We start from the raw sequence: 23,562 nt of genomic DNA, 5'->3' as shown, positions 1-23,562 counted from the left end.
TTTTGGATAAAAAAATCCCAATAAGTGTACATGGATTGGTTTGTGCAAACGTTATAGCGTCTACAAACTATGCAATATTTTTATGGAATATTTTTTACTAGTAATGGTGGCGATCAGAGATTTTTTAGCAGGACTGACATTGCAGTGGATAAAATCAGACATCCGACACTTATTGGGGACCAGTGACACTTATACAGTAATCAGTGCTTTAAAAAAAAAAAAAAAAAAAAAAAAAAAAAAAAGCACCGACACTGCACTAATGACACTGGCAGGGAAGGGGATACCATCAAGGGCGATCAAAGCGTTGTGTGTCCCTGGGGGGTGCTTACTGTGGGGGGAGGGTTGCACTGATTGAGAGAAGACAGAGATCAAGGCTCCTGCTTATCAGGAACACAAGATCCTCATTTTTTCTCCTTGCAGAAAAGCGATCTGCCTTATTTACATAGGCAGATAACCATTCTGCGCCCCCCGGGTTGATTGCGGGTGGCCGGCGAACATATAAAGGACATTGGCAGGGAAGGGGTTAACATCAGGGGCGAGCCAGGGGTTAAGTGTGCTCCTAGAGAGTGCTTTCTAACTGGACCCACTGTGTCCAATCACAGCGGGAGCAGGTCGCCGGCGTTACACGCGCTCCCCAGATTACAAGCGCGACGTACAGGTATGTCGGTTCGGACAGGAGGGCTGCCCTACTGCAGTGTATCTGCCGGGTAATGGTGCGGCCACGCTGAGGCGCCTTGTGCACTATACACTCCAACCTCATGGATGCATGTGGAGCCCACGCCAGTATTGGCAACACAGCCTAAACGGTTTGCATGGACCGTGTTTACAGCAGACGGGCCTGCTGTGAGAAGTATTGAACTCTGCATGGGATCGTCTGTTATTTGCATACTGCAGTAACCACTCTGCCACTATGAGAAGGTTGAAAAGCCTTGGCTCAGATGCAATGGTCTTCGGTGGTATGCCGATTATAGCCCTTTGCTTCCCTCCCTGCTTTGCCTATCGCTCGCTGCTGTGAACTGTGATTTTGAATGGCAGTCTGCTTTGCCACACTGGCCATTTGTTACTTGCTTCCTATGCATATACTTCATTCTATGTGGCTCCATGGTCATCCTGGCTGCATGTGCCGACATTTAATGATTTTCTTTTGGCCCATTGGACATAGGTGTGAGGGGTTTTCCATCCCTCCCCCCCCCCCATATGCCAGCGCCGTGTTGTTCCTTGCATTTACCACACCCCAAGTAGCTGCATATTAGGTACACTTGGATGTTTCAGGGTACTGCCCAATGGGTTTGGAGCCTTGATTTATGGATGGTTTCATACAAGTGCTTTACACTCTGCCTCCCCTTTTTGAAACAGGACAGTTTTGGTGGAAATAATTTAGTCATTCATATTGTACCTTGTGTAATATATACAGTGGGTACGGAAAGTATTCAGACCCCCTTAAATTTTTCACTCTTTGTTATATTGCAGCCATTTGCTAAAATCATTTAAGTTCATTCTTCTTCCTCATGAATGTACACATAGCACCCCATACTGACAGAAAAACACAGAATTGTTGACATTGTTGCAGATTTATTAAAAAAGAAAAACTGAAATATCACATGGTCCTAAGTATTCAGACCCTTTGCTGTGACACTCATATATTTAACTCAGGTGCTTTCCATTTCTTCTGATCATCCTTGAGATGGTTCTACACCTTCATTTGAGTCCAGCTGTGTTTGATTATACTGATTGGACTTGATTAGGAAAGCCACACACCTGTCTATATAAGACCTTCCAGATCACAATGCATGTCAGAGCAAATGAGAATCATGAGGTCAAAGGAACTGCCTGAAGAGCTCAGAGACAGAATTGTGGCAAGGCACAGATCTGGCCAAGGTTACAAAAAGATTTCTGCTGCACTTAAGGTTCCTAAGAGCACAGTGGCCTCCATAATCCTCAAATGGAAGACGTTTGGGACGACCAGAACCCTTCCTAGAGCTGGCCGTCCGGCCAAACTGAGCTATCGGGGAAGAAGAGCCTTGGTGAGAGAGGTAAAGAAGAACCCAAAGATCACTGTGGCTGAGCTCCAGAGATGCAGTAAGGAGATGGGAGAAAGTTGTAGAAAGGCAACCATCACTGCAGCCCTCCACCAGTCGGGGCTTTATGGCAGAGTGGCCCGACGGAAGCCTCTCCTCAGTGTTAGACACATGAAAGCCCGCATGGAGTTTGCTAAAAAAACACCTGAAGGACTCCAAGATGGTGAGAAATAAGATTCTCTGGTCTGATGAGACCAAAATAGAACTTTTTGGCCTTAATTCTAAGCGGTATGTGTGGAGAAAACCAGGCACTGCTCATCACCTGTCCAATACAGTCCCAACAGTGAAGCATGGTGGTGGCAGCATCATGCTGTGGGGGTGTTTTTCAGCTGCAGGGACAGGACGACTGGTTGCAATCGAGGGAAAGATGAAAGCGGCCAAGTACAGGGATATCCTGGACAAAAACCTTCTCCAGAGTGCTCTGGACCTCACACTGGGCCGAAGGTTTACCTTCCAACAAGACAATGACCCTAAGCACACAGCTAAAATAACGAAGGAGTGGCTTCACAACAACTCCGTGACTGTTCTTGAATGGCCCAGCCAGAGCCCTGACTTAAACCCAATTGAGCATCTCTGGAGAGACCTAAAAATGGCTGTCCACCAACGTTTACCATCCAACCTGACAGAACTGGAGAGGATCTGCAAGGAGGAATGGCAGAGGATCCCCAAATCCAGGTGTGAAAGACTTGTTGCATCTTTCCCAAAAAGACTCCTGGCTGTATTAGATCAAAAGGGGGCTTCTACTAAATACTGAGCAAAGGGTCTGAATACTTAGGACCATGTGATATTTCAGTTTTTATTTTTTAATAAATCTGCAACAATGTCAACAATTCTGTGTTTTTCTGTCAGTATGGGGTGCTATGCGTACATTCATGAGGAAGAAGAATGAACTTAAATGATTTTAGCAAATGGCTGCAATATAACAAAGAGTGAAAAATTTAAGGGGGTCTGAATACTTTCCGTACCCACTGTATGTTGGTAATACCCAATCGTAACTCTGCTGTACAGAAGAATGCCAAAAGGCATTGTATTTTTAAAAAGGAGAAAAAAAAAAAAAACACACTTGCAGATTTAATAATGAAAACAAAGCTGCATTATATCTGCCTGGTGTTAAGCTTAAACTATAGCAGTACAAAATAAGGAGAAATAGAGATTAGGACTCAGGGGATCCACTGGAGCAAAGATCCAAATGTAATATTTCCACAGTGGTTTTATTATAAAAATGGCACAGTATAATGCATAACGGTATAAGACTACACAAAATAAGAGATGTGGGGCAACAAAGGAAGATTAGCCAAACAGCTTCTATCAAATGGTATAAGAAACCACTGCAGTTACAAATTAAGTTACAAGTTATAAATTTAATACAAAATGAGAAAATAGCCAACATGGTCATACAACCAACACACAGTCTCTACTCCGCATTAGAGAGTCTGAAAATCAGACACGAACGATGGAGCACCAATCAAAAACAAGTGAACAAAAACTATTAAAAATGCAATATGGTTCAAAGTATTGCTTTCAAAATCTTGTATTGAGTGGGAAACATCAGATCCACTTGTATTATGTTCATTTAGTTTAGCCTTCAAAAAATTGCATACTTTATAGCAGCATTGTTTTCACAGAATCAACTGTAGGCAAGTTGGGGATGCAGAAGGGACAAAAAAAAAAAAAAAAGAAAAAAAAAAAAACTCTAGGCAGTTTGTAATGTGCCAATTATATTTCGTTACTTTTTAAATAAAGTGTTTATGGTTTTATGCACAGCTTACTGAATATGGAGAGAAGAAACTTATTTTAAGAAAATATACAGAAACATTTACACAGGTATGTATAATTTCCCCTCTGAAAAGGCTCCCTCCAATATATCAATGTGCACTGTCTCAGCCATATTAAGCTTAATCCAGTTAATACAGTACGTGCACGAACAAAGGATTAAAGCCAAAAAAAAAAAAACTTGCTAATTTTAACTCTTTAAATTAAAATGCTTCAACAGAAATGTTGCTACTTTGTAAACACACAAGAGACCAGGAGAAAAGCAAATATTCCATGTGCACATAACAAATGTGGTGAAATCATCTTCGGTATCTGCCTCTGTCTCCCCGATCTCTGTCACGCATTCTCTCTCTCTCTCTGTCTCTATCACGTTCACGTCCTCTGTCTCTCCTGTTGTCCCTGGGCCTTTCTCGTTCACGCTCTCGCTCCCGCTCTCTAGGACGGCTTCTTCGGCCACTGACAACAGCCTGAGTACGTCTCAGAAAATCATCCACCCTCATGTCATAGTCATGCTGATCAAGATTAAATGGTGAAAAAATTAATTCTCACATTACAGTGGTAAAAGATACAACAGAGAAACTGCAGAAATTAGAAGTAAATGTCAGATATTTAGGAAACAAATACAACACCTTGAAATATAGGTAAATTCCAGCAGTGCTTTATATCCACATGCTATAAATATCCATAGAATACAGGTTATCTTGACAGTCCTTGACATTCTTAAAAGTAATACGTACATATGTATGGACTAGCATATGTTGTATATAAAATTGCAAAACATGTTTAAAACCTTGATGCGGGATCATAAAAAACATTAACATTTTTAGCTCACAGTAAATTAACAGACTGGTTTGAGGAAGGTTTTTATATTAGCTGATAGGTCACATCTGCTTCCCTGTGAAGGAAATTTCTTCTTAAAAGAAACCTGTAGCAATTAAATATTGCAGCATTGACTTCCAAGGAGGTCAGCAGTAGCAAATCCAATATCTACATATAGATTGGGTGGAGGGCACCATAAAGACTTCCTATACAATAGGTCGCTAAAATCTGTTCTGCAATTGAAAAAAAATTTCTTAAAATTGATAACTTACAACTCGTTTGTCCCGGTATCGAGTGTCATGTTGACCTGGATGGTGACCTGAAAACTGTGGATGAGCCTGAGGAGGAGGAGCATGGTGCTGATAATATGGGTGGTGAGGAGGCTGTTCCATTGCAGGGTATGGAGGCTAAAGAAGGAAAAAACAGGTTGAGTTAAAAAAAAAAAGCCTTCCCCCCCCCCCCCCCCCACTGCCCGAATACAATAACTCAGTGAGCAATCCCCCAATTTTTCTGTTTAATCCACTGGTTAAATTAAAAATGACTAATTTATGGGCTGCTTTAAAAACTAACCGTTGAACCCAAAGCAATCAACTTACATACTGTATATGGCATAAACACAGATGTGTAATCAACCTTGTTCCATATAAAGCACTCCCATAGAAGTATATAGAAATATGAGGGCTAATAGCACAAAAAACCTAGCCAACAAACAAGATGAGGCACAATATTTTACATGTCTATACAGCACGAGGTGTTACTGAAATTATAATCTACTTCCAACCAACTATTAATTGTAGTGTTTAAGGATACTGATCCACAGTTGCTCTGCAGGGTTTGTGATTCTTTTATGTGTACCAATTAAAGTGTTTATTATTCAAATAGCAAGAACTGTACAAACCATTCCTTGCCATGGAGCAGGTGGTCCCATGTTATGAAATTCTCTCACATAATCGTTGTAGGACTGTAAAAGGTAAAGACGTTGCAAATAAATTAAAATCACATTACTGAACGTACAAAAGACTTTTACAAAAAATAAATAAAATAGGTTGTGAATAATCCTGTTGACAAAATGTAAAGCCCAACTCCAGAAACAGGGGGGGGGGGGGTTAAAAAAAACAAACACACTGCAAGATGTAAAAGCTCATGTTTAGGCATGGAGAAACAAGGCGCAACACAAACCTTATTCCTTCCTTGCTCTAGCAGGCTCTCCATCTTATTCTCTCAAAGGTACTCACAAGTTTGGTCTCATGATTACCTTCTCACATTGGTTGCAGGACTACTAGTCATGCATGGTACAGGATGATGCAGAGGGATCACCCAAAGTCAGAGCGTGTCAGCATTGCTCCTCCCAAACAAACGTGATGAGGAGTCCCCAACAGTACACATGGGAATCAACAGGCAAGATCCTCTCCATTCCACTCCACTTGCCTTTGTTCCACTGGTTGGCATAACATTTTAAGGGGTCTAAAGGAAGAGGGTTCCACCAGATGGGTGTACCACACCCTAGGCCTGTAAAACACTCTGCAGCCAGCCGCCTCACGTGTTGTATACAAGTACCTAGGTGAGCACCTTCAGCAGAGTCCAGTGCCAAAGGACAAATTACAGGCTGGCCCTGCTGCTCTTCAGCAGTCCCGGATACGGCTTTTGTGGCAATGTAGAAGACCAGCCGATTCAGAAAAGCTGCAAAACGAGGACCCTTTCTGACGCTGCAGCAACAGAAGAAACTTGCTAGAAAAAAAAAGTTTTTTCTTCTCTAGGGAGGCGAGAAAACATCCATTCTGGACACTAGCAAAAAAAAAAAGGCAGGCTGAAATGGGAGGAGGTTATATGGGGCTGCCCTTACAGCTTTGATTTGCTGTATAATTACCTGAAGGCAACATAAGCCAGTGTACCTGAATACTTCATCCTGTGCCCTTTAATGTATGAAGAAAAACATTTAGCAGTTTATAAAAAAAAAAAAGATCAGATTCAGCAGTCGCTGAATGGATCTCAAAAATATTGGACAGGATAATCAGCTGTTGGGCAGCAACTGCCAAAAATTATATGAGCTTTTTTAAATCACTGGTAAAACCTACTGACAAAAATTACACTGGCTGAGTAGCCCCCCACCTTCGTAGGGGAATGATCAGTCTCTACTACACTGCTTCATTCATCAGAAAGCCCACAAATGTGTTGTGTTCGATTGTATGTTTGGGAAGAAAGATTGCATGGCAAGATGGCCTTCTAATCTTGCTCTTTTTGCTGCAGTCAGAATCAACAGGATTCTTTCGTGTAAGGGTATCTGAGGTCTACAGCAGCACTAAAGATAATTTCTGCATTAATGCTAAGCGAAAAAATAAAACCACACCATTTTGACAAGTTTGGAATAAAGAAAAAAAAAAAAAAATCTTAACACTCTTAAAAATTTTGAAAGTATTTCCATCATGTTTTTATACATGGACACAGAGCATTCAAACCAATCAATTTGGTAGGGCCCAAAAAAAGCAGAAAGTGGTGAACAAGGAACACAAAATTTATCTGAACTTACTCCATTTAAAAATACATCCCTGCGAACTCCTGTAAATCTTCTGTGAAGGGGAGGGAAAAAAAAAAAAACACACACATAAATAGACCAGAATTTTTTTTTTTCTATTGTAATTAAAACGATAACACAAAAACAAAGCCTACCTGTCTACTTCTGGGAAACGAGGATCCTTAACAAACCCTGTTTAGAAAAAAATCATAACATTAGCAGTGATGGTATATGCTGTTATTTCATCCATGCCATTTTTTAACTATGTCTTTATCACTTTCCTGATTCTGCACTGAGGGAGGTTTACAAGAATGTGTGCAAGTAGCAATGCAAAGTAGCCTATATATTTGGTATGTTTTTTTTCCTGTGCACACAACCGCTCTTAAAGCGGTATTAAACCCAACACCAATATATTCCAGCTTACAAATCATTAGATGCAGCGGCTGCATTAGTTCTCTTTAAAGCAGAGTTACACCCAAAAATGGAACTTCCGCTTTAAGCACTTGCAAGCGCCCGGAGCTGAAGTTATCCTCTCCCCCTCCCTCCCTGGAATCCTCTGGGACACGACAGTGGTCCCAGAAGATTGCCGGCCAATCAAGATGTGCAGCGCAACTCACGCATGCGCAGTGTGTATCCGACTGTGAAGCCAAAAGCTGTCACAATCGGGTGTCCACACTAGCGCAGCCGAGAGCAGAGGGAAGAGGATCAAGGCTTTGGGCAACCACATCACTGGATAGTGGGACAGGTGAGTGTGTATATTAAAAGTTAGCAGCTAAACATTTTGTAGCTGCTGACTTTTATTAAACACAGAAAACGTGGAAACATTTGAATGCGCACAGAAAAACTAGGAGGGAATTTTTGTACATAACCAAAACCTTCTTTGGGATTAGAAGTACGGAAGGCTAAAAAGACCTTTTTTATTTATTTATTTTTTTGCCATCTGTAAATTCAAGGAAATTACCCTTCACTTCCCATCCCTGAGATGTAAAAAAGAGGTTAAATCTCCCAAAGAGGTGGAAATCCTTTTTTCAGACAGTTGTCCCTAGAACAGTAATCTCCAATGAAAGATTTCACATCACCTCTTGTTCTGGGGACAACTCTACATTTTTAGATCTCCCCTTCTTTTATTGGTGACAGTGGCTAGCAGGACAAATAAAGTGGCCACATCTTTACAATGGGGATATAGCAATAAAAATTTGACAGAGGGTCCAATGTCCCCCTTCTCCATTTCATTTTTTCCCCTAGAGGCACAGTTCAATCTTGTAAACAGTGTGGTGCTTCAGGGCAAGGTCAGATGAGCTAGTAGCTGACCCTGAATTTCTTGAAGTGAAACTTTACATGAAACTTAAAAACTATGTTCTATAGCTAGGTACATTCCACATGCCACACCAAAATGAGAGTGCGCTGTAAATTGCCTCCAGCATAGCTTCAGTTTCTTCTAGCTGGAGGCTGCCTTTTGTTGAAACCCAGAGCAGTCACTTCCTTACTGTGAACTCTCGCCCTCTCTTTAGTCTCAAAAACTGTACAGTATGTCACTTTCGCTAATGTGTGTCCACTTCTAGCCTTGATTTTGTGTCTTGGCTCGGCTGGAGGGGAAGGATGCAGTAGCGGACAGTGCTCAGATTCCCAGATGCTGATATCACGGTAGAAAGGAGAGAATATCAGGGAGTTAAGGCAAGACGCTATCCTTGTAAATTTAACACTTGTGTCTCCCTGGCAGCAGAATGTGCCCTGTCATCTCTCCTGCTTTTCTTTTTTCCCTGCCCAATTGGTGTTCCCTCAGTCTCATTCCTGTGGCTTCCTTTCCCTTATCAGCAGTAAATCTTGAGGCCATTAGCTGATAAGCCTCCAGTGACTGATTTTGTGCATAATGCCTAGAATACAGGAGAACCGTTCAGAGCATAATAAAGACATGTGTATTACTGGATTTTAAACCATATAGACACTTATTTTTAAGGTTTTACATACAGTAGATACACCTGCAAAAGGGATCAGCATGAAAGGATTTATCAGGACTTACATTTTTTGCAAAAGTTCCACTTTAAAGTGAATAAAAAACAAATTTGCAACAAGGAAAATGTGTGTATATGTATGTATGTATGTATGTATATATTTATATATATACACACACACACACACACACACACACACACACACACATATTATATATATATATATATATATATATATATATATATATATATATATATATATATATATATATATATATATATATATATATATATATATATATATATATATATATATATACACACACATATACACACACACACAAGGCTTGACAAATTTGCCTGAAATCTAGGAGCCAGCTAAAAAAGTTAGGAGCCAGTTTTTTTTTTTTAAACTAACAACCAAGCTTTATTTAATAAAACGGATACTAAATTTACAAATAAATAGGACTAGAACCCCACTCTCCTCTATAGCGCAATTGGATGGAAACAGACTGTCTGTCTCTTTCCATCCGCTGCCATCTGATCCGATCCACAGGATGGATAGAAAATAGAACCACCATCCATCTGTTTTTGGAGGACAGGATCAGATGGCGGCAGATTACCGCTCCCTAGAGGAGAATGAAGGGTCCGATCAGGTCTGTCTGAAAAACTGACAGGCGGACCCGATCAGACAGCCTGTGTGAAAGGGGCCTTCGGCTGTGGCAGGGCGATGAGGAAAAAAAAAAAAAAAAAAAAAGAGATAGAGATTATATATATATATATATATATAATTTTTTTTTAATAAGAATTGAAAAAAAAAAAAAAAGGAAAAAATTATTTTTTTTTTTTTAATTTAAAAAATAAATTACTAATAATAATCACACTCCCTGTCCATTTACCTTTTAAGCAAAGGTAACTGGACAGAGATGAAGCCTGCAAAAACTTCCCATCTCCTTCCAAAGAGCAGATGAGAGGGAAGGCATTGAGAACATGCATTACTCCCGGCCACCACAAGAGGGCGCCAGTTCCCCTAGCCTCTCATCTCACATAAGAAGGCCGAAAAGCCGGGGCCTCAATTTATGGACGGCGTGGAAGTCCGTGCACTCGGGAAAGAAGGTGGGGCGCAAAAGGGACAGGACACCTCCTGCAGGGCACCCCAGGTTGCTAATTCTAGTCGCAAATATATATATATATATATATATATATATATATATATATATATATATATATATATATATATATATACACACATATACATACATACATATACACACGCATATATACATACACACATATGTATATATTATAATTAAAAGTGATTACAAGAGGCTGCATTCTGGTGAAATGCAGGAATTTGTCCTTAACCACTTGCCGACCGGGCCATAGCCAAATGACAGCTACAGCATGGTCGGCTTATTCTGGAAGGGCGTACGACTTCCTCCCAGAATAGCACTTCCCGCATGCCCCCCCTGGGGCGTGCACACGCAAGTGTCCGTGTGCGCCGGATCCCGGGGACTCGTCGCATCACAGATTGTGGTAAAGGGCCAATGATGGCGCGATCACTTGTCAACAAACCGGCGCATGTCCGGTTCATTTCTCTCCTCACACTGTACACAAAGATTGGTACAGGGTGCGAGGAGAGGAGAGAAACTGCAGCTGCAGCCATCCTCTGCCTTCTCCAAACCTAAAGTATGCCCATCCATGCCACGTCAACGCCACATTGTGCCATGTCAGTGCTCATCCGTGCCTCGCAAAATTGTAATGGGAAGACAGGAAATGACAGGGCTCCCCTGCATGTTGGGCCTCTGTATGTGGCTAGGCTGTGGAAAACTGTCACATGTGGTATTGTCATACTCCGGATGTATTTTGGGGTGTCATTTTTGCTATGTACATGCTATGTGTTAGAAATATCTTACAAATGTAACTGTAAAAAATAAAAAAAAAAAAAAAAGCGTTTGCATTTTCTTTCCACATTTTCCAAAAACTAGTGGAAAAAAAAAAAAAAAACACATGTTCAAATGACGCATCATGGCTCCTAGATTATGTGTTGGGGTGTTTGCTTTTCAAAATGGGGTAATTTGGTTTGCATTTCCCCATTTTCCTGGTGCTCCAGGACCTTCAAAAGTGTGATAGGTTGTCAGGAAATTATATGTATAATTTTTGCTCCTAGAACACCTGGAGGTGCTACTTGAATGTTGGGCCTCTGTATGTGGTCAGGCTGTGAAAAGTCCAACACATGTGGTATCGCCATGCTCAGGAGGAGTAGCAGGATGTATTTTGGGGTATAGTTGCAAGTACACCTATACAGTGTGTGAGAAATAACTTTGTAATATGACAATTTTGTGGGAAAAAAACATTTTGCAAAGAATTGTGGAAAAAAAAAATTACAAATTCAAAAAACCCACCATGCCTCTTACTAAATACCTTGGATTGTCTGCTTTCCAAAAAGGGGTCATTTGGGGGGTATTTGTACTTTACTGGCCTGTTGGGATCTCAAGAAAAGATATCAGCACATCAGGTGTGATCAATTTTCAATGAATGGCACTATAGCTTGTAGACTCTATAACCTTCACGAAGACCAGAAAATGTATACTTATTTGGGTTATTTTTACTAAAGATATGTAGCAGTATAAATTTTGGCCATGAAGAAAAATGACCAAATTTGCAAACATTTTAAAACCGAAAAAGAAAAAAGGCATTTTTTTTTTTTTTTTTTACAAAGTTTTTCGGTCTTTTTTCATTTATAGCACAAAAAATAAAAAAAACCCAATTATGATTAAATACAACCAAAAGAAAGCTCTGTTTGTGTGAAAAAAGGAAAACAATGTCATATGGGTACAGTGTTGCACGACTGAGAAATTGTCATTCAAAACGTGAGAGCACTGAAAGCTGAAAATTGGTCTGGTTAGGAAGGGGGTTTAAGTGCTCAGTGGGTTAAGTGGTTGTAAATCTCAGTCATGAAATCTGAACAAAGCACATATCTGCAGTGTTTACTTGTCTCTCTTCAAAGTTTTAGGCTCCATGTACACGGGACGTTAGAAAAACGTGCTGCAAAGCTACTTCTGACGCAGGGAAAAAGCAGCTGTTAAAACGTGCTTTCAGTAGCTTTTTCCATTTGCGTTATTGCACGTTTGGCCACGTTGCTTTTAGCAACGTTTTTTCTGCCTCCATTCAAAATCAATGGTTCCCTATGGGAGCCTATTGATTTGAATGGAAGTCGCACCGCAAGTCGGATCAAGATGATCCGACTTGCGCTGTGAGAATCTTGAGGGGGAACTCCACCCCACTCCACAGATGACGTCATCTGTGACATGAGGGGGCGGGGCCTCTCGGTGATGTCATCGGGGACCACGCCCACAATGGCTATATAACAAGCTGCAGAGACCGGAGACATCGTCTGAGGAGGACCGGAGGAAGAAGAAGAGAAGAGCCGAGGGCAAAAGAGCAGAAGAGTGGACAGCAAAAGAGCAGAAGACCAGGAGAGGGAGAAGACCAGTGCAGAGAAGAACAGATGAAGATTTTTAATAAACTTTCCAAAAAGTCTCCTGTCGTTATTTACATACACTGCCTTTTATGGGCTGAATGGGTAGGGGTACAGTGTGCCCCATACCCATTCACATAGGGAGGGGGTCCGGGATCTGGGGGGCCCCCCTTGTTAAAGGGGGGTTCCAGATTCCGATGAGCCCCCTGCCCGCAGACCCCCACAACCACCGGCCAGGGTTGTGGGGATGAGGCCCTTGTCCTCATCAACATGGGGGCAAGGTGCTTTGGGGTGGGGGGTGCAGAGCTCCCCCTGCCCCAAAGCACCAACACACCCACCCCTATGTTGAGGGCATGTGGCCTGGTATGGTCCAGGGGGGGGGGGGGGGGGGGGGGTGTTGTGGGGCCGCTCGCTCGTCCCCTTCCTGCCCTACCGGGCTGCGTGCTCGGATAAGGGTTTGGTATGGATTTTGGGGGGGACCCCATGCAGTTTTTTCGGCGTTGGGCTACCCTTAAATTCCATATCAGACCCAAAGGGCCTGGTTTGGAACCTGGGGGGGACCCCCACTCAGTTTTTTTCCCCATTTTTGGCGTGGAGTTCCCCCTTAAGATTCTCACAGTGCAAGGATGATCCGACTTGCTGTGCGACTTCCATTCAAATCAATAGGCTCCCAAAGGGAACCATTGATTTTGAATGGAAGAAAAAAAATTATAACGTGGCTGAACGTATGTTCATCACGTTTGGTCACTTTCAGCCGCGTTTCTGCGTTTGAAAAGCCGGGAAACACACGTTCGAACGCAAATAATTGCGTTCCAAAAAACGTCCCTGAACTCAACTGCCTGCAAATGACTGGAAACGACCCTTTGTACATGGACAGATAAGATCAAATGTAGATGGGTTCAGGGGCTTCTGAAAAAAACGCCCAACTGCTCCTAAACAGCCATTTACAATGTCCCGTGTACATGGAGCCTTAAGTGTCGGTTCTCTGAAGCTTCCTTCCTCTGTTATCAGCATGAGTCACTTCTGAGAAGTTTTCCAGACACCAGGTAAAATCTTCAGCTGTGTGAAGGGGGGTTGTGTTCCTTTCCTCCAATCAGCTCTCAAACAGCGTCTCAGAACTAACTGCAGCTCCCCACCCCCTCCTGTGATACTGACACCACTTTTGAACAGATGTACAAAAAAGAGAAGATTGCAGATAAACAAGTAAAACTTATACTGGAAGATTTTTCAATTGTGGCTTTTCACTTCACTGGGTATTTGCTTTAAACCCCCCCCCCCCCTTTTTTTTTTTAATAAACTGCATTCCTTTTATTTATTTATTTTTTTTAATAGCTGCACAAAGTTCAATTTTAACAGAAAAAGTACAGCATGCCCTGGCCTTCCAATTACATATAGAATGTTTGGCTGATGCAGATCAGAAGGCAGGAAAAAAGTTGTGCTTTACGAATATGCCTTCAATCCCAGCAATAAACACATTTATATAAATGCATCATGAATTCAAACAAATCTAAATGAGATTTCTTGCTGACTAGAAAAAAACTTTTACGCTCTGTAACAAGATTTTTTTTACCTCTTTAGTAGCACAAAAATTATCTCAATTTGACAAACTGTGACTAAAAGGAAAATTACAAAAAAAAAAACAAAAAACAACAACACTTGAGAAAAAGCAATATAATTTATCCACCTGCTGCTGGCTTTAAAAAGAAAAAAAAAACAGCCGGGGGAGCCTGTTGACATGTCGCAGCCACGATACTTTGTATTGCAGTAAATTTACCACGGCATGAGTAGTTCACAGGAAGCACCAATTGTCACACAAGTTCGAGTTAATAGGGGGGTTGCGTCGCAACCACAAGCCAAACACTTGGTTCGAGGTTGCGGAGCTTTTGCCCCATTATACGTTACCATTTGAAAATAAAAAAAAATCCACCAGACCGCTTTTGAGAGCATAATGAACCTAGCATAAGAAGGCAAATGGATGTAAGTGCATACAAAAGGTTAAGGTGATATGAAACCCTCCTAGTCTATATAGCCAAGGAAGCCAACATCTTAGCCTCTAATCTGCAGTTGTATGTGATCAGTTATGACACTAGCCATTTGATGGCTTGACAGCACAAGCAACTGATAGTTTTTTACGACATTGCCTAATTTTAACAGTTTTGGGAAACCGTTAAAACAAGGGGTAAGTTACACTTACAAAAAAAAAAAAAAAAAAAAAAAAAAAACACTGCCCCCTTGAATCAGCATACCTTCCTTTTGTACTTACTGAGTGTTCTTGGCCTGAAAAATTTAAGGGGAACCTTATTCCAAAAACAAACTATTTCTCACTGTCTCTCCTCCTATTCAGACTAGACAAGAATGGCGTATCCCTGCCTATGCAGCCTCCTAGGATATCCCCATCATATACCTCAGGAAGCTGCAGAAGTAGGAAACCCATGGTGGCTGAAGAAAGAACCTGGTGCAGTGTCATTGTGGGCCAGCTGAAACAACCTGGAAGAGAGTCAGCTCCTGATGACTTGGAGAAGAGGGAGGCAGGGGACAAGGAATGTGGCAGAACAGGGGAGCCCAAAAAAAAAAAAAAAAAAACGCTAGAATTCACTGGATGTGTTAGTTTAGGGAAACGAATCCAGCCACCACGTCTTAGGACTTGTAAACTGCAATATACTACATTTTTTTCTTGGTCTTATTTAGGAGTTTAAGGGCAGTGAGCATGTTGTACAGAGGAGGGTCCTTTTGAATACTGTAGGGAGCCTGCCTTCTAACCTGAAGCCTATGAAATATGGCTGAAGCAAAGGAGCCAAGACTAGAGCGTAAGCCATGCAAGTGATCAATCCAAAGCACACAAGGTGTATTTATGGATTCAGACTTACATCAGCATAGGGCCCAATGCCTGGAAAGGGAATTTTCAAAGATTTAAAGTGGTTATAAAACCTAAACATTTTTAACATCTCAATGCATTTACTTGAACTTTGGTAAAAAAAAGTCTTTAGGCATCAGTATGCCCCTCACCCACCTTTACTTACCTGAGCCCTCATTCAATCCACTGCTTTATCTGTCTGCAGCTTTTCTTTCCTCTACCTTCTGGTCTCTCTGGCTTTGCTGAGGCAGCGGGAGGGAGCAGGGGGGGACAAGGCTCAAAAGCAAGTCAGCATGAGTGCCCCCATAGAAAGCAGATTTCTTTGGGGCCACTCAGAGGAGGGGAGGGGCTAGGAATGCCAGCAGGGGACCAGAGAAGAGGCGATTCAACGCTGTTCTGTGCAATTCCATTGCACAGAGCAGGTTGGTACAAACCTGATTGTTTTGTGTTTTTAACAACTTTACCCCCCTTAATGAGAAGTCCATTTTTTGCGATATGGCACTGTGTGTTGACGCTGTATCCAAATAAAACTTACGTCCCTTTTTTCTCACAAACAGAGCTTTCTTTTGGTGGCATTTGATTACTTCTGCAGGATTTATTTTGTGCGCTATAAACAAAAAAGAACCGACAATTTTTTTTTTACTTTCTGCTATAAAACACATCCAATAAAAAAAAATGTGAAAAAAAAAAAATTTAATTTCTTCATCAATTTAAGGCCAATATGTATTCTGCCACATGTTTTTGGTTAGAAAAATCCCAATAAGTGTATATATATTGATTGGTTTGCACAAAAAGTTATAACATCTACAAACTATGGGATATTTTTTTTTTATATTTTTTTACAAGTAATGGCGGCAATCACCAACTTATAGTGGGACTGTGATATTGCGGTGGACATTCTGACACTTTTTGGGAACCAGTGACACTAATACAGTGATCAGTGCAAAAAAATGCACGGTCACTATACTAACAACACTGGCTGAGAAGGGGTGGTCAAAGAGTTAACTGTGTGCCTAGCCAGTGTTTTACTAGCTATACTGTGGGAGGTACTCTTACTAGGTAAAGAGATGGAATTTATTCCCCGCTTTGGAGGGACACAAGTTCCATCCCTTCAAACATGTCAGAACGACGATCTGCCTTGTTTCATAGGCAGATCGCAATCCTGTCTCTCTGCAGGACAATCAGCGGGTGCATGCAGACAATCGAGTCCCCGATACCCGCCGATCGGCTCCTGCTGTGTGCAATCCCTGAAGTGTGGGATCAGGTAAACAAAAAACATGATTCTGCACACAGTAAAATTGCTATAGGGCGGTCGGCAACCAGTTAAAAAGTGCATTTACAAATCACTTTAAATAGGCACAACACAAAACATATCACATCACGACAGACAACTCGACACTGCCACATGGAAAGCAAGCATATCAGTAGCTGATTCGGGTGCACCATTTTTTTCTACTGCCATCTTTGCACACAAGATTAGGCCTTACCTTGTAGCACTAGGGTGTTGAGTTAAATCCTCATTACAAGAATATCTGTACTTCTAATATTCTGTAGCACCCCTATCAGCCCAATTGATGCGTACTTTTATTTATATAAATCTTATAAAGCTAACCTTCATTAAAGAATCCCTCAATTGAAGAGCAAAACAAAAAGGTTCTAGTAGCAAAGCATATTAACCTGGTCTCTGGTGAAACTCTTGTGGATAGTCAATTCTTGGTTTCTTTCGGTTGTTATGAATATCATAATCTTCTGGTCGACGCCTATACAAATTAAATGTTAGAATTAAACAGAAAACTTGTTGACATTTGGGTATGTACATACCTGAACAAAGCCAGTCTGTAGTACCATCACCATAAAGCCAAACACAAACAGGCCTGAGGTTGTAGGTTCAAAGTGGGGCAATTGGAGATAACTTAACCCAACCAAAACCACAAATGCTCATACACAAAGCTGTACTTCAGTACAATATAACCTGCAATAATTAATTCTTTAATGTCTTGTATAATGTAAACGCCAGCTGCCTCTTCGCACACCATCAGCAATGTAGGTATTTATTGCACTCAGGCAACGCTAACTGTATGTGGCTAAAGAGCAGCCAATGTTCCATAAAAAGGTTACGGACACCAATAGAAACTTCTTAAAAAAGAGAGTGGATTGTCAGCTCACCCCGTGGCCCTGCAGCATTGTCCTCTTAAAGTGTATCCAAAAGCAGTTTTTTTTTTTTTTGTTTTGTTTTGTAATGCAGTAAGGGTTAGAACTCCTCTCTGTCAGTAATAAAAACCTGTCTATTTCCCCATTAAAGGAAAATTACTCTATTTGTCCAAATGCCTAGCAGGACTGAGAAAAAAAAAATCCAAAAATTTGAGTGGTTAACAAAACTGTAATTAAGTGGTCAATTGTTCAGGTGACAAATTTCATGTATGCTAAAATTTTTTCTCTTACTTTCTGTTAAGCACTGAGACAAAAAGAAACCCCAATGAGATACAGATCGCAAAAAAAGAAAATACATCACAGGAGTTTTAACTATTACCTACTCAACCCAAAACAAAAAGTTTGGGCTTTAGACATACTTTAAGGGATACATCCAACTTTTTAAACAAATCAAGCACTGGTCTCAGTTACATACAATAATATTGGCGACATCCGTTTTAGAAGAGAATATTCTGTTGAAAGCAGCTGAACATGCAGTACATTTAGTGCATATCCTTTGGAAAAGCTTGAATTCAATTCTAATTCCAAAAGTATGCTTAATTTTTGACACATAATTCTAGGTTATATGCGCTTGTTTAATGAAGCAACCCCTCCACAAACACAGAACTATGCACCCTGGGATCTACAACTATTTGCAGTATATGCAAATCAAAAATGCAACACATGCCTACTTCTAACGGCATCCTTATACTCTTTTTCCTGGAAGTATTAATTCTGCTAGCCTATTTACTGTTAATGAAAATCAAAATACCTGTGGCATGGTTGCATAATAAAGGACTAGCATTGGAAGTTAAATCACTAGGAGACATGTGTTTTACACTTCTAAAACTTACTTTTAGTTGCTACTAAAGCCCAACAGTTTCTAATTGAAACTGTTACAGCATAAAATTCTACAATTTTGTATGCCAATTAACAGAAATCTGTACTTTAATTCTTAAGGATAACCTGCTCAAATATGAGCATAATTAAAGTTCTTTCTAAATATTTAATACCTTGTGTTAATCAATCCCTCTAAAATACCTGGAGATTTGTTATTTTCTGAACAAGAATCATATCAGTTGCACATAAAGCAAAAACCAACCAAATGATCAAAAAAATAAAAAGCTGGTGTAAAGAGGGAACATACCGCTTTCTTGTAGAGTGCATTTATGACCGGTATAAAATATAGCAACAGTTCATACAGTAGTCCACTAAGGTTTTTAAGCTGTAACCCGCACACATACAAGGTGGACATGAGAAGGTGTAGTGCTGTTACAATACATTTTGCAGTCCATTGCAAAACTGGCGTAAAATAGGTCACTTGTTAAGGCTCATTAGTGTAAAGGAAACCTCAACTTCGTTGAGTTCAGTCCATATAAAAACGCAAAAAAAATTTTGGAAAAAAAAAAAATTAAAATGGAAAAGAACTGAAATAGGGGGCTCGGTCAGGTTTCCGCCTACCTAATTGTGTCCTTTTAAGTTGAAATGAATTGGGACACTGGAGCTGGCTCTCTATCAGACACAAATACCCACAGGTGCACCCCTTCAAACCAACATATCCAGTCCTTAGAAGAAACCTGTTAGCATTACTTAATGCAATTAGCCTATACAAGGGAAGGGTGGTTGGCTGAAGGGCTTTTAAGTATCAGTTCTTTGAAAGCCTTCAACTCTGAAACCCTCTTTTTTCCTGGAACATGACGTTAAGTTCATAAAGCAGGGAGAAATAACCATGTCGATCCACTACAACATTTACAGTCCACAGGTATTGCCAGCATCTCTGGAAGGGATGTACAGACACAGCAACAGCCACACTTTCTGGTATGTTGCCGGGTCTCCAAGTGCAATTTGCTCCCCTTTCCATACCTAAAGCGGTTTCAGGAGCTCAGCAAGATGTATTCACTGTGGGGATATTTATAGAGCCCATTTTTTCAATCTGCTTCTAAACACATCATGGTGAAGCCATATGGAAATAGTCCCAACAAGGCTCCTCTTGAAAACAAAGCAACTTTTTTTTAAAGCTTTATCTCCCCAAGAGGAGGTGGCATCTTCTGCAACACCATTATTGATCCATTTTAAAAGTCCCATATCTGATAGGGGATATCCAGGGTTTTACCTGAAAGAAAAGGCTTTTCACAAGAAATTAAACATTCTTTCTGTAATAGGTTAATATATTAAATTCCTCAATCATTATTCTGGCTACAATCTGCAAGGTTGCTGAATTGAAAAGATCTAGTTCTATACTAGTCTAAAGTTGCTGCTCTTCAATGACTTTTCCCTGTAGTGGTAACCTCCTCTGATGGTACTTGACAAAAACAGAATGCAAAGTGGGACTGGGGGGTGGACTGTGGAAGGGGCGGAAGGAATGGGATCAAAATGAAATCCTCAATGAAGCCACAAACTCTTCCCTGCAGCTTGATGTGAGGATTTTTTCTCTTCATCACTGGCATCGCAATGTGCTGTGTGGTGTCCGTCATGTTACTCCAGCACAAGTGCCTACTATCAGTCCAAAGAATGTTTCTAACCTTCCCACATCTCTTGTTGTCTCGCGACGAGAGGGACGGCCTCGGGATCGGGGCTGTGAATGCATTCTTCTCTTGTGTCTCATTTTGTGAATGACTTGATACAAGTCAATGCTTTCATCCGCTGGAAATAGAAGGCAAAGCTGGGTCCCACATTCTGGTTCAATTTCCTGTAAACAACAATCAATTCAAGTGAGAAAAGCAAACACACACACAGATATAACTATTCAGGCAGTTAAGAGAAGACCGAAAACTTTTTAAGTTTTTTAAACAGATAAATTTTACAATTTGTGCATATTGTAAAAGGCTTACTCTCTGGTACAAAAGGTGAAATCAATCACCAAAGATATACTCCGCTTGCTTTTTAAAATGACTGCTTCCCTGGCGGTCCCACTGCTATAGAGCCCTTTCACATGGGCTCTCTGATCCGGTCTGCCTGTCAGTTTTTCAGGCGGACCGGATGGGATGCTCCATGCAGCCCTACGGAGCAGCAGATGTCAGAGGAGATATCTCCACTGACACCCGTTGTTATCCGGGCAGATGGAAACCATATTTTACATCCGGATGGGATGAAAACAGACAGACGGTCCGTTCTCATCTGATCTCCCATAGAGGAGAGTGGGGCTCTAACAGCTTTGCCTCTGCACACAGAGCGGAGACGAACCTGTCATCCGCCTGCTCAGCGGGGATCAGCGGATCGATCCCCGCTAAGCAAAAACGGACTCCGCCGGGCGCACTGCTAGCGTGAAAGGGGACACACAGTATATTACATGCTTGTTCCTGGTTTGAAATTAAGAAGTAGTGAAGCTAAAACACAGCTGGACAACTAAAATTATCCTCTTGGTCAGCAAATGCCACCCCAAGCTTCTCATGATCGATGTCCTTTGAATATTAACTGACCAGGAACAAGTGTAGAGAGTTGGCATACTTTCATTGATGAAAATTAGTATCCTGGCAATTAAAATAAATTAGGGCAAATGCCACAAGAGTGGACAAATTAATGGAGCCAGTATATGCCAGAAAGCATGCTTTTCTATTAATATAAGAAATCATAGAACTTTCTTAAACCATCTAAAATATATACAATTTTTATTATATATAAACTCCCTCCAACCAAGAAAACCTGCTTTTTACTTTCAGTAATAAAACAATCAAAGCAGGGGGAAGAATAAGACTGGTTTTTGTACTTACCATCAAAAATCCAGTCCTCGGAGGTATTTCAAGTCAGTAGGGTTTTACTGTCACCTAAAAAATTAAGACAACAGGCAAAAAAAAAAAAAAAACTCAAGTCTAGTGAAGAGTGCTGTGATGGCCACCATAAGCTTGAATAATGCTCTGCCTTAGCCACTGAGAAATGGTGGAATGAGAAGCAGGTTATGCTTTATGGGGATTGTCAGGGATGACAAAGAGCTGGACAGATGGATGGAAGAACCCTGTTCTGGATGGGGAGAAAGGCTGAAATCACCATAGGAAGGCTCTAGGCCTTGTCCCTGAGCAACACCAGGAAAGGCTCTTTACAATCAAGGCCGCCAGCTCAGACACATGCCTAGCAGAGTAGAAAGGGGAATATCCCTGACCATTGCAAAAGGAAATTTTTGAAACAACGAGAACCAAATTGAGATTCCACAGAGCCCCGGGTACGCAATATACTCAGAGTATTTCTGGAACAATACTGCAACTGCCAAGATCCAAGGGTAAATCAGAATTAGAATGTTTAACTAGGCCCAATTGCAGAAAGACCAAGAGTCATCCCAAGGTGAATTTTCTTGAATGAAAACTGTTTCTCACACCAAGAGAAGTAAGCCTATTTGCGATGAAAATCCTCACTTTTAGCAAGGTGTGAATCACCAGATCAAGGATGCCCCTGTTCCAGGTACACAGTTAAAGCATAAGTTGACCTTTTGTAACATGTTCCAAATCCACCAGCCCCCGCACCTAGATGTGGAAGGCAGTGGGGAAAATTCCCCATTCTGACGCCCCCCCCTTTCTGTCACACACTGCAATGAACGTGGCTGAGATTTTAATTGAAAACGACAAGGTCCGGCAGCCTTTGCAGCTGTCGGCGTGTAGTTCTCAATGAACTACCACAGCACTGTTGAGCGTTGTGGTAGTTAAAGATGTACGGTCAAACAGCCTACATACAGAGCCAACAAAAAGCTCTGCATTGCATCGGTGATCTGCTGATCGTGGGTGCAATGCTTTCCAGGCTCCAAATAAATTTAAAAAAAAAATGCATTTTTTTTACCTGCAAAAAAGGCATGCATTTATTTATTTTTTTATTTTTTTAAAGGTGAACTTATCCTTTAAAGCCAGTGACAATGAAACAGGATAGTAAACCAGTGCCTGGGACAGTAAGGAATACGTATCAGGGAATTGAACGTGTAGATCAGGTTGTACTATTCCTACGTAAACCAGAACATCCACTAGTAACTAGTAATTCTCTGCACCCAGAAGGTCCACATTTGACTTATACCTCTGGCACAGGTTATTGAACGCGGGTGTAGGGACCATTTAGTTGGGTCCAGACCTGCTGGTCAGGGAAGCTTTCCTGCCAATTGTTCATGCCAGGGAAACAAAAGGACAGACAGGGCTGGAACGTGATGGTTCTTCCTTGATAATTGATGGACGCCACTGTTATAGCGCCATCCGACTGAACCCGGATTGGGTGACCGTCCAGTCAGGGTGTGCAGCATCGTGAGAGTCTCCGTAGGAAAGACTTCACTAGCTACAAAAACTGGATGCCTGAGCCACCAGGCAAAAGACAATACGGCCCTCAATGTCAGTCTGTCCAAAGACTGGACTGACTTATCCCATGGTAAAAAGGTTGTTGAGTTGTAGGGGTCTGTATCGAAAATGGCTGAACAGAAATGCCTCAGTCAGATTGCTCCTGAACTAAAGAGTCAAAGTTGTGAGAGGGGAGACTTTAAAGTTTCTCTTGGAAAAGAAAAAAAAAAAAAAAAAAAACTCTGCCTTGAGTTGGGTCTAGGATGAGATCCAGATACTCCTTGCAAGTGATTTGTCAGTTCCAATTCTAAAAAGGTACAGAATCCAGCTGAACCTGTAGAGCAGTGGTCCTCAACTCCGGTCCTCGGAGCCCACTAACAGGCCAGATTTTAAGTATTACCTTGAGGAGATGCAGACTAGAATACTGCAATCACTGAGCAGCAAATGAGATCACCTGTGATGTAATTTAGTTATCTTGCAAACCTGGCCTTTTAGTGGGCCCCGAGGACCACTGCTGTAGAGTACATAGTTTCAGCTGTCTATGCCATGTTGTCAGTTAGAACTTGTGCTGACTGTTCCCTCAACAGAAGGCCATCCAGATAACCCACATTGAGAATACCCTGTAGTAAAGCAAGCACAAGGGCCACATTTAAAAAGCAG

The 23,562-nt window shown here is 41.2% G+C and overlaps 1 protein-coding gene across 3 annotated transcripts in view; it reads right to left on the bottom strand.

Annotated features, from left to right (window-relative positions):
• Nucleotides 1-3,262: 3,262 nt before the first annotated feature.
• YTHDC1 (YTH N6-methyladenosine RNA binding protein C1) overlaps nt 3,263-23,562 on the bottom strand; it is a 56,835-nt gene continuing 36,535 nt past the window's right edge. For all 3 annotated transcript variants that reach the window (XM_082257254.1, XM_082257255.1, XM_082257256.1), the window contains 7 exons: nt 20,182-20,348; nt 17,147-17,229; nt 7,338-7,374; nt 7,198-7,237; nt 5,569-5,631; nt 4,943-5,077; nt 3,263-4,363 (listed from right to left, as the gene is read on the bottom strand). In XM_082257254.1, the coding sequence (XP_082113380.1) occupies nt 4,151-4,363; nt 4,943-5,077; nt 5,569-5,631; nt 7,198-7,237; nt 7,338-7,374; nt 17,147-17,229; nt 20,182-20,348 (738 nt within the window). In that variant the 3' untranslated portion in view covers nt 3,263-4,150. The remainder of the gene's footprint in view (nt 4,364-4,942; nt 5,078-5,568; nt 5,632-7,197; nt 7,238-7,337; nt 7,375-17,146; nt 17,230-20,181; nt 20,349-23,562) is intronic.

This window comes from Pelophylax lessonae (assembly GCF_965119305.1).
Source record: "Pelophylax lessonae genome assembly, chromosome: 1".
Classification (NCBI taxonomy): domain Eukaryota; kingdom Metazoa; phylum Chordata; class Amphibia; order Anura; family Ranidae; genus Pelophylax; species Pelophylax lessonae.
The sequence above is the reverse complement of the archived record's forward strand: the minus strand, read 5'-3'. Positions and strand labels throughout refer to the sequence as shown.